The sequence below is a fragment of the Chrysochloris asiatica genome, unplaced genomic scaffold (assembly GCF_000296735.1).
Source record: "Chrysochloris asiatica unplaced genomic scaffold, ChrAsi1.0 scaffold00005, whole genome shotgun sequence".
NCBI classification, from domain to species: Eukaryota; Metazoa; Chordata; class Mammalia; order Afrosoricida; family Chrysochloridae; genus Chrysochloris; species Chrysochloris asiatica.
In genome coordinates this window covers 1,270,138-1,281,118 of record NW_006408523.1, presented here as the reverse complement: position 1 = coordinate 1,281,118, position 10,981 = coordinate 1,270,138, and the positions used below count along the sequence as shown (strand labels likewise).

General features: G+C 46.0%; 1 protein-coding gene across 2 annotated transcripts in view; it reads right to left on the bottom strand.

Moving 5' to 3' along the window:
• CDK8 (cyclin-dependent kinase 8) overlaps positions 1 to 10,981 on the bottom strand; it is a 122,746-nt gene that overhangs the window by 17,516 nt on the left and 94,249 nt on the right. For both annotated transcript variants that reach the window (XM_006831927.1, XM_006831928.1), the window contains exons 5-6: positions 7,140 to 7,197; positions 4,798 to 4,929 (exon numbers count right to left, since the gene is read on the bottom strand). In XM_006831927.1, the coding sequence (XP_006831990.1) occupies positions 4,798 to 4,929; positions 7,140 to 7,197 (190 nt within the window). The remainder of the gene's footprint in view (positions 1 to 4,797; positions 4,930 to 7,139; positions 7,198 to 10,981) is intronic.

Sequence of the window (10,981 nt, the reverse complement as noted above, 5' to 3'; positions counted from 1 at the left end):
CTGCTACAGACAACCAAATGCCTCCAATCGACTGCAGCTGACAGAGCCCCCATGGCTGTGTGGGCAGAGCTCTGCCCCGCAGGGTTCAATGGCTGACTTTGAGAAGCAGATGGCCACACTTTCTTCAGAGGTGCTGGTGGGTGGACTTGAACCACTAACCTTTGGATTAACAGTGGAGCTTGTACCACCCAGAAGTCCTCAACTGCCAGAAAAAAACCCACTGCCATCAGTCAACTCCAAATCACAGTGACCTTCCGGGACCTTCCAGGCCCTTCCGGACCGAGGAGTGCTCCTCAGCGTTTCTGACACGGAGCAGACGGCTGCCTCTTCCCCCAACTGCTGCTGGGCTTAAATTGCCCACCTTGCTGTCAGCAGCCCAATGCCTAACGCACAGCACCAGCAGGGCTCCTGAGCTAGTAGACCAGAACCCCAAACCCACTGCTATTCAGTTGATTCCAACTCACAGTGAAGACCCTGTACCGTGATCCTTATGAGAGCAGACAGCCCGTTTTTTCCCACGGAGCAGCTGGGGGGTTCGACCTTTCAGTTAGCAACCCCACGCCTAACACTCAGTGCCAAGTGTCAGAGGGAAGCGAAAGCGTTAGTGAAGCCGCCTCACTGGTGGTGTGGGGACTAACTGTGTCCCACAGTGAACCCTGAGGTGAAACCGTTAGTGAAGCGGCCTCATGGGTGGTGTGGGGACTGGTTGTGTCCCGCAAGGGAACCGTGAGGCTCAGGAATCAGGAGGCAGATGTGGTGGATGGCTGGAGTTGAGGTACAAATTTCACTCTTTCCTCCTTCACTGCTACTTTTTAAATGGACACTAAGATGGCTTACGTAGGATCTGTAGAGACTACACTTAGACAAAAGAGTACTTGATGGACCTTACCCTGTGTTCTGACATCTTGAGGCCACTGAGCTGAGAGAAGACAGGTGGTCTCACACCAGAAGGCTGGGGTGGCCGCCCTTCCACCTGCACCTGTGTGGGCTTTCTCAGCGTCAGGTGTACGCTGGCCCCATCCTGCAGTTAAGCTAAGCACACCTCCTCAGTGCCTGTCTGTCTCTGGAGCCACCATGTCATGGTTGACATTTCGCCTCTGAGCTACCACAGCTGCCCCTGGTACGCTGCATGAGGCCACATGCTCTACACTCCGCCGGAGAACAAAGACGCTGTCTGCTCCCACAACCACGTATCGCCTCGGAAACCCTCGGGCAGCACTCCCTCGTCCTATAGGGTTGCTACGAGTGGGAATCGACTCAGTGGCAGTGGGTTTTGAAACTGCAGAAGGTCCTAGAAAACCTCAAGTAAGATACACTTCTTAAAATACACTCCTCTTATAAAAAAAAAAGAAAAAAGATCATAAAGTCAGAGATGTAAGCTTCTATGATAATCTATGTCTTACTCAACATAAATCATCTGTTTAGTCAGGTGCACAGTTAATAGGAGGGAGTATCGTGGCTCTGCAGGCTCAACACTGGGCTTTGAATCAGCAGTTTGAGCCCACTAGCTGCTCTGTGAGAGAAAGATGAGGCTTTCTGGTCCTGCAAAGATGTACAGCTTCGGAAACCCTATCCAAGGTTGCAGTAAGTTGGAAGTGACTCGATGGTACTGACAACAGTAAAACCAGGTAATCACTTTTCTCTGGGTAGTCTATTAATACGTCTTACCACAAGAAAAACTGTTTTAAAGTATTCGGTTCCTACGTGAGAAAAAAAACACAACAAAAACCAGGCATGGATTTATTAGTTCACGCATTCAGAATGTATTTGCAAAAAGAGATCTTCAAACATGCTTTTAGGTCGTGATGTATGCTGTTAAAACAGGGCTGGCTTCAGTCAATTTTACTTTTCCCCCAGTGTCGTTCTCTTTTAAGTCACTTTTCCTTTGAATTTTGAAGGCCTTTCCTATGACAGAGAAGGCAGAGGCAGCACAGAGCAGCCCCGACCCAATGTTTGCTCCACCTGTGTTTCTCTACCAAACGGAATCGTGACCTTGGGCAGGCGGGGGTGTTCTGAAAGGACGCTGATGGAGGAAGGGGCTGCCATAGTCTCTCTCTCTCGTCCTCCTCGAGTCCACGTTGCAGTGACGGCAGTCACCAGGGCAGCGTGACTGCGGAGGGGCAGGGGCACAGGACAGGGGACAGGGCCAAGGGCCACGGAGACAAGACACCGCAGGGCAGGGGGATGCTGCAGACTGTGTGGGGAGAGGTGGTACCTGCACTAAGAGACCTGTGCGAGGCAGTGACATCTAAAAAGCCTTTCTGGAAGGTGGCCAGCAGGTCAGACAGTCTGAGAAGGTCTCTGCTGAGGTGCCTTGTGCTGTGCCCTGCACACCTCAGGGAAGGCTGTGTACTGAGAAACAGCAGCCATAGGTCAGTATTCTCAACAGGTGACGTCCTCCCCACTGTCACTATTTCCTGAGGACTGCCAGGTGTCTCAGGCTTGGACTACACAAAGGGACTCTCCTCAGAGAAGTGGAAGTCAGAGCGGAGCAGGGTGCTCAGCAAGTCAGTCAGGTCTGCAGTCTCCACACCCCACAGTCTACGTACATGAAGATCCCAAATGGCTCCTGGCAGGAGCCTCGCCACCACAGTTAAAGGGCACTTTTCACATGGAAGGCATGGAGTAAGATGTACAAGCAAACAGCAAACCACCATGGACACACAGGGAGCCATTCCGACTCATGGCAACCCTCGAAGACAGAGTAAGACAGCACCTGAGGGGTTTCCGAGGCTGTAAATCCCTGAGAGGCTGGTGCGCTCGAACCACCAACCTTTAAACCCACTGTGCGACTTAGGGAATGCAGAAGCTGACACATGGAGAACGTAAGAGAACACAGAGACTGAGACACTGCCACCCTGCCTGACAGATGCCAGGAAAGATTTCCTTTGCAGACAAAAGAATAAGGTGTTACAAATTTAAGGATGAGAAATTTTGTTTAAGAAAGAAAAAAGCAGTAACAATACATAATCTGCTGCCAACAAAAGAGAATAAGATTGGCGTGAGAGAAAGAAGACCAGGGTTCCTGATGGGAATCCGACAGGCAGAACCCTGAAACTATCATCCTTCCTCTCCCTGCAGGTCTGGGTGTGAACTCACCTCCGGGATCAATTTTCAGCCCAACCACAGACAGGTCTCTAAGGGCAACAAAGGCATCAGGGAGATAAGCACTCCTTACAATAACCAACAACGGGAGACCAGAAAGGCAGTGCTGACCCAAGGACAGAGGTCAGAAGGGTCAGGAAGGCAGGAGGAGAGGAAACAGGAACCACCGGGAGAAGTGGGGGAGTGATGTTACCCTGTGGGGACTTTAGTCAATGACATGAAACAATCGCGTATGGACAGCTGAATGGAAAATGGACCTGCTCTGTCCACCTTCTCTCAATTCTCATACACACACACACATACACAAGATTGGCAAGAGACTTCTAGAAGACAGAAGAATATCCTGGAAGTTCTCAGGGAAAATTATTTTGTATCTATAATTTTCAACCTAGTCAAACTGTTTTAAGGAAAATCAAAGCAATTTTCAGAAAGGTGGAAACTAGAAAGCTTACCTATAAGATACCCTTTCTAAAGGAAGTTATTCAAGAACATGTTCTAGGAAAGTAAGGGAGGGAATCATGGGTTCCAGGTAGCAAAGATACAATGAATGAAACGGCACAGTAAGCTTGGAGCCTGATCTCGCATAGATGGCACTGTCCAGTGAGAGGAGAGCGGATTGATCCCATCCTAGAGAATGCACAGGCCATGGCTGCTATGGTTGTTTGTGCCATCAAGTCAGTTCCGACTCATAGCAATACTGTACGGGGTTTTCAAGGAGTAGCTGGTGGGTTTGAACTGCCACCCTGCAGTTCACAGTCCAGTGCTGATCCTACAGTGCTATACCAGGAGTCCAAGAATAAGCTGCGATAGAGGAGGTTCCAACTCACAGTGACACTATTCAGGGTTCCCAAGGAGTGGCTGGTGAGTTTAAAGCACCAACCTTGCAGTCGAGTGCTGAAAACACAGCACCACAAGACTGGTAATAAAGGTGCAGAGTGAAAGAAAACACACCTCAGGGAAAAACGGACAGAATGCAGGGAAATGAAATGCAAGATGATGGAGAATAAAGACATTGCGTCAAGAAGAGGCTGCATGAGCTTCGCATTGTCCATTCTTACCACGTGTATATATCATGTATAAACAACACTAGGAATTATGACTAGCGAACAGAATATAAATGTGGCAGACGCTAATAACAACAACAACAAAGCTGATCTACTGAGAGGCTGGTGGGGAAGACATACAACAGTTTGTGGAAAGTGGAGTGGAAAGCTAATGAACTTCCCATGAACTTTGTGAAGTACCCTGTTATAAAAGTACTACTCTCTCATTGCTCAGAATAAGATGTTCAACACTGGAAACCTGAAAAGTGGATTCAAAGTCTCCAAACTCCTAAATAGTTTTTCCCATCATCTCTCCCACTCCCCTCACCTCTTATCTTTAGGAGAGCCTTTCAAAGCTAGTATTTCTTTTGATGAAAAAACGTTTGTCTAAAGCTGAATGCTTTTAAATGCTATTGTTATCTCCTTTCCAGTAAAATTAAATTTAAAACTTATTTAAGAGAAAATATGCATCCTATGATTTTATTTACTAAACAAAGAGACTCTGTACCTATCTTTCCATGTGGAGAGGGGCCCGTTATGACATTTTAATGAAGGCACTGCCTGTATGAGCTGGTTTTCAAAGAGCATCTTTCACAGCAAGAAGGCCACTGTGTAGAAAAGCCAGAGTGTTTTCATTCGGTCTACTCACCAATAGCTTTGGTATAATGCCTCGCTCCAAGAAGGAGTTCTGGGGCGCGGTACCAGAATGTTACAACTACTGGATCCAAATCTGCTAAAGGCTTCAAAGGTGAATTAAATAATCGGGCAAAGCCCATGTCAGCTGTAAGAGAAAAGATAAGACCGTTAAGTCAAGGAGGTGGGTGCTTTGGGGTTTTTTCCCCACAGTGTTCACTAATTAGTCTCATTTTAGATTTCATTTCATAAAATACAAAGAATGTGCTTAATCCTAGGGGGTGAAAACAACAACACACAAGGTCTCACTCGTTTCAGAAGTTAAGTGCAAGGCCAGTCTGAGGACTTCGTTCTTATCCAACCATTGACCACGTCCCAGCTCTTCACGTGGGAGAGGGAGACACTCTGCTGAGGCCAAGTGTGACCCTCCTCCTCTGGGCAGTTTTCCCATCTGTCAAACACCCAGTGGACAGGGTGCTGAATGCTGAAGCTGCATGGTGCCCACTGGACTGGTCACAAGCACTGAGAATCAGGCTTGGTCATATGAAAGACATTCTAGTTTTTGTGCATCCACAGGCCTGAAGAGCTTAGTGGAGCTGATCTGAAGACGATCAGATATATTTTAAGACCGTGATTTTCCCCATTCATTTGGGGTGAATTTTACCAAACTTAATTTTAGAGAAAATTGAATTTTTTTTAAGCTAGAGAGGACTTTGAAGACTGTGTTGAATGCATCACCTCCCGTTTTCAAACAAGGAAATTTGCTTAGAAGTGATTGACAGAGGTCGGAAACCCCTACCTCAGAGCTAGAGCTGAGTTTCACTAGCATTTCTTGACATTTGGGATCATTTCACATGCAAAACAGTTATGTGGGCAGAGCTGTCCTACCAAGCTGTCCCCTTCCTAAAGGTCAACAGCGTGTCTTTCACTCATTGTCCCTTACAGCATCAGTCCAGAGTCCTTGCACTGAGCTTCTGCCTCATGAATGCTGAGTAGACAATCACTGTTCACACCATCTCCTAACAACTTTCAAGATCACCCACCACTTGGTAAGTGGAGCTGCTCTCCCCTAACAGGCATTTGTTGTCTCATCTCCTGAACTACGAAGGTTTGAAAACAAGCAAACAAACACACACAGAAATCTGCTGAAGAATTAAAACCGTAAACCACAACACTGAAAATTGGTTTAGAGAAGCACTAGTATTTCTTCTTGAAAGAGCCTGTTTTCTGTGAGTGGTCACACCACTGTGTCTCCCAAACCTGCCATCAGTATGGGACTCCCACAGGAGTATAATTCCAAATTAGATTTCGGAATATGTCAATTTCCCCTAAATCTTACAGCAAATAACTTGTTTGTTAACTACTCTTTTCTGTTCTGCGTTCTTTGAACTGCCATTGGGCCGTGATGCCACCCAACTGTACTGGAGTACTGACAGGGTCTGGCTTTCAGAGGGGGCCGCAATATGCGTGGCTCGCTCCCGTTACTAAAACCATTGCAGAGTTCATACCATACGAGAATATTCCGAGAGTCCCCAAATGGAAAATGGGATTTGGGGAATATATGAGGGAAGACCGGGAAAGAGGGCTAAGGACACCTAAGGTTTTTCTTGGCTGGTGAAGCATACAAATCAGTAGACATTTCTCATTCTAATCCCTCTCGCCATCAGAAATGACAATTAAACTTCATTATATATGGCCGCCCACAAACTTGCTGCCTTTAAATTAATCTGACAATTTTCTTTAAACAATTCTTTGACCCACAAAAAAACTAGATGTATGTGAGAAACACAACTTGGAAAGGACAATGGGAAAAAAAGGACAAGTTAGGATAATACAGCTCACACTATCCTGATAAGACCATTGGACTAGAAGAAGGTACAGTTTTGCTTCGAAATCTAAGAAGACAGAGCTATTTGAAAACATGCCAAGGAAGAGACTACCTGACTTTTTTGTTTTGCTTTCTTCTAGAGGCTTCTAGAACAGACTCATTAGAATTGAAGGCGACTCCATGACCCTGCCCTCACGTTCACTCCTAATCAGAACAGACGGATGGTGGGAGCACCAGCATGGTGTGCGCCCTGGTGACAACAGCTGAGGCTGGCTTCGAACATGGGCAGGCACCATCACCTCTACAGGCTGTGTGTAATGCAGGCAGAGATTTCTGAGAAACTTGCATGGCTTGTTTTATCATCAGAACACCCTGTCTCCTTCACAGAGTGTGAAACATTTTCCCCTTTAATGCACACCCTTTAGGAATGGCTATACGCATGTGCTTACAGAGAAAATTCCAAGTGAGGTAGTTGCCCGCCAGAGTTTTAGAAGAGGATTGTGCTGTGACTTATCAAAGATAGAACATACCAATTTTTACTCTTCCTCGCTCAGGACCTTCACCCATAACTAAAATATTAGCAGGTTTCTGTGGAAACAAAACAGTGGGGGGTTTTCAGTCAGCAGAGAGTAGTGGTTTCTTTTAAATAGACAACACGCCCAATATAACATAAACCCACTTAAAAAAAAGTTATTTACTCAAAAATAACAAATATAAGAAGTCACCAAACATGTTACTTGTTTATATGCAAAGCAAAACATCAAGACTTAACAAGGGCCCCCATACAGCTGTGTTTTACTGCACGTGGAACGAGGCCTTTTCTTGGCCCTTTCACGCGCTTGTTCTCACGACCTGGGCGCATGGAACAGACACTGTAACACTGGCTCCTTGAACTCTTTAGACTGTGTAAAGCGCCCTGGGGCTCGGCGATGGGGGGTGGGGTGAGGGGGTGGATGTCCAGGAGACACCTCTGTAAAAAGAAACTACAGAAAAATTCATAAAGGCTTCTGAAAAATCAATAAAAAGGAAGTAATATTTCAAATGAATACAACATGTCTAAAGACTAACTAGTGTCTAAAATCTAGCCTAGTGTTATCTATAGACTGAAAGTAAAGGTTATCCCCTCTCCAAGTGGAAGGAGGATGAGGGGAGTAGAGAGGAAAGGGGGGTCAGAGACAAGCAGCATCGATCAGTGGTCTCCCCAGCTCTCACTCACGCTGACCTCCCACTATCTACATGGTCTGACTAAAATTCTAGTCATCTGCTAACTCAAAGTAAAACTAGTGCCGCCTGCTTCGCCTCTTCAAGACATGACCCATGTCACCTTAAAATCTAAGTCAATGGTAAACCACTTCACCATTTCCCTGACTATATTCAGTGATGGTCCCGCTGATAGTACCAGAGACCTAGTGTGGCGCTGTAGGATCTGCACTGAATTGCTGCTAACCACAAGGTTGGCGGTTCAAACCCACCAGCCACTCTTCAGGAACCCTATACAGGGTCACTATGAGTCAGAACCGACTTGACAGCAATTAACAAGTCTGTCAGGTACCATAGAACTTTTCCCCAGCACAGAAAAACAGTTTTGCTGCAATGCAAGCATGGAATCTTCTGAAGGTTTTCAGGTTAGGAAGTCGAGTGCCAACTGGCTGGGGGCAGCAGCCCCTGTCTCTGAACAGTCTAGGTTATCTTCCTAGTGTGGTGCTGGTGGTGGCAGGTGACGTTGAGTCAGTTCTGACTCACAGCAACCTGTACAGGGTTCCCAAGGCTGTAAATCGTTATAGGAGCAGAAAGTCTCATCTTTCTCTTGTAGAGCAGCTGGTGGGCTTGAACAGCCGACCTGTGGTTCACTGTCCCATAATTATCCTATGAAGTGCATCATGCTCACTGGAATACTGGGGGGGTAGCTTTAGAAAGTCCGTGGGAATTTTCCATGATCCTTTAATGCCATTTTTCCAGAGACTTTATGAAGAAGCCTCATTATCATTCTGCAAGTAATCTTAGGTAGCCACTTAGAAAAATAAATATGCCTTATTTTATTCAAAAGCCAGTTTCTTAGACCCTCCATCACTATGCCTGCACTCCTGGCTTCCAGGGTAACTGGTACCAAAGGCAAGGACCCAGGGGCAGCCTTCCCAAGAAGCAGGCACTGCGCAGGATAAACACAACTGCTCTTGCATGCTGCTGGCATTAATCCGCACTGGGTCAATCTCAGCAAAGCCTTTTGGGCCCAAATCAAACCATAGCAAGTTGATTCTGGCTCATTAGAGGCACTATAGAAGAGTTGGGGGAGTGTGGTGGCACTGTATAATAAGCACTGGGTTGCATACTACAAGGCTGGAGGTTCAAGCCCACCAGTCGATGGGCTTTCTGCCCCGGCAGATTTACAGCCTTGGGAACCCTATACAGGGTCTCTATGAGTCAGACCTGGCTTAACAGCACTTAGCAACAGGACAGAGTAGAACCGCTCTGGAGGGTTTCCAAGACTGTTTATGGAAGCCTCATCTTTCTCCCAAGGGGCAGCCAATCTTGTGGCTAGCAGCCCAGTGTTAACCCACTGCGCTAAAGGGCTCTGTGTATTGGGCCCAGACTACTTCAAAGTGGAGCTAGATTTCTGAGATTTGGAATGTGGGAGAGGAAGACATTCCATGTGGAATCGGATGGCATTTCTGTTTGGCTGAGGGGCCGAATATTCCTGGGTTCTGCAGGGCAGCCCTCCCTAAGCCTCTCCAGAATGCATGTCAGACTCTTTAACCCCACCCCTACCATGTGAATCTCTTCCCATCACACCCATATTTGTACTCTGGCCAGGGATGGCTTTCTGAAACACAAATCCTCCCACAGTAATAGGGAAAGAACTACAAAGATCTGGGGGAAAACACAGAATACAAAAGGATTCATGAGTATAGACTGCAATTAGTGTTGTTTGTTGTCACTGAGTTAGTTCCGACTCAGAACGACCCTCTGAACAACAGAACAGGAGAGTCTCTGTGTCTGAACCCACTGCTGCTGCCACTGTGACCCCAGCTCCTTTCAGGTCACGCAGGCTCCGAACATTGCTCTCTTTATGCATCCCGTTTCATAGACTGCAATTACAACTACTTAGAGACACAAACAAAACTGCCTGTAAATAAGATCTAGAAGAAACTCTATTTTAAAATTGCAATGGAGTGATAAAGGTGCACATGAATCTCTTCACAAATGTCTTGGAATGCTTCTGCTATGCTCCTCTATTATTGTTAAGCATCTATTTCAACTCGAACACATCCCTCACTGTGCCACAAGATTGTCTAGACTTTCTAGTGGTGTGAAGGCACGCATGAGCCCACCCAGCCAGCCCCTCCAGCCCACTACTTAGACCTTGTACCCTGCAATTTTGCCAAACCCCTCATAACTCTAGAAATTCACTTTGAAGTTTGTGAGATTTTCTATGTATTTAAGATCATGTCATTCATGAATAGGAGTGCTGATGTGGTGCTACAGGATAAGTAGTGGACTGCTAAGTACAAGGTTGTTGGTTCAACTCACCAGCTGCTCCTTGGAAACCTATACAGGGCTGCTGTGAGTCAGAACCGACTTGCTGGCACTTAAGAACATCATTCACGAATGGAGATAATTTTATTCCTTTTCCAACATTGTTACCTTTTCCTTATTTTTCTTGTTTTACCGCTCTGGCTACAACTTCAAGGACAGTACTGAGGAGAAGTGGTGAGAGCAAGCACCCTTGTCTTGTTCCCGATCTCAAAGGGAAAGCGCTGTATCATTTCCTATTGAGTCTAACGTTGGCTGTTGTCTTTTCACATGTGTCCTGAATCACATTTAGGTATTTTCCTTCTATTCTAATCTTCTTAAGGATTTCCATCCAGAAAGAGGACTGGATTTTATCAAACGTTTTTTGGCATCCACAGAGATGATCACGTGGTGGTTCTCCTCTGTTTTGTTGATGTGGAGAAATACACTGAATTAGGGAGTCCTCTCAACAAGTGTGCACAGGTGCACAGTGCTGGTGTCCATCTGCTCTACGTGTGGTAAAATTCCCCAGGGAAGCCATTTGGTCCGGAACTTTCTGCTGTTGGTGGGAGATTCTTAGTCACTGATTTGAGCTCTCGTTATGGTTTGTGGAGACTTATTTCCTCTTGAGTCCAGTTGGGTATGGTGTGTGCTGTTAAGGATTTGTCCATTTCATCTAGACCATCTCGTTGGTTGCCATACGGTTGTTTATAATATTCTGTCGTAATTCTCTTTATTTCTATCAGATCTGCTGTAATGCCCCTTTTACATTTTTTTTTATGTTGGTTATTTACGTACTTTCCCAGTTTTTCTATGTCTAGCTAACGGTCTGTCCATTTTATTAATTTATTTTAAAGAACCA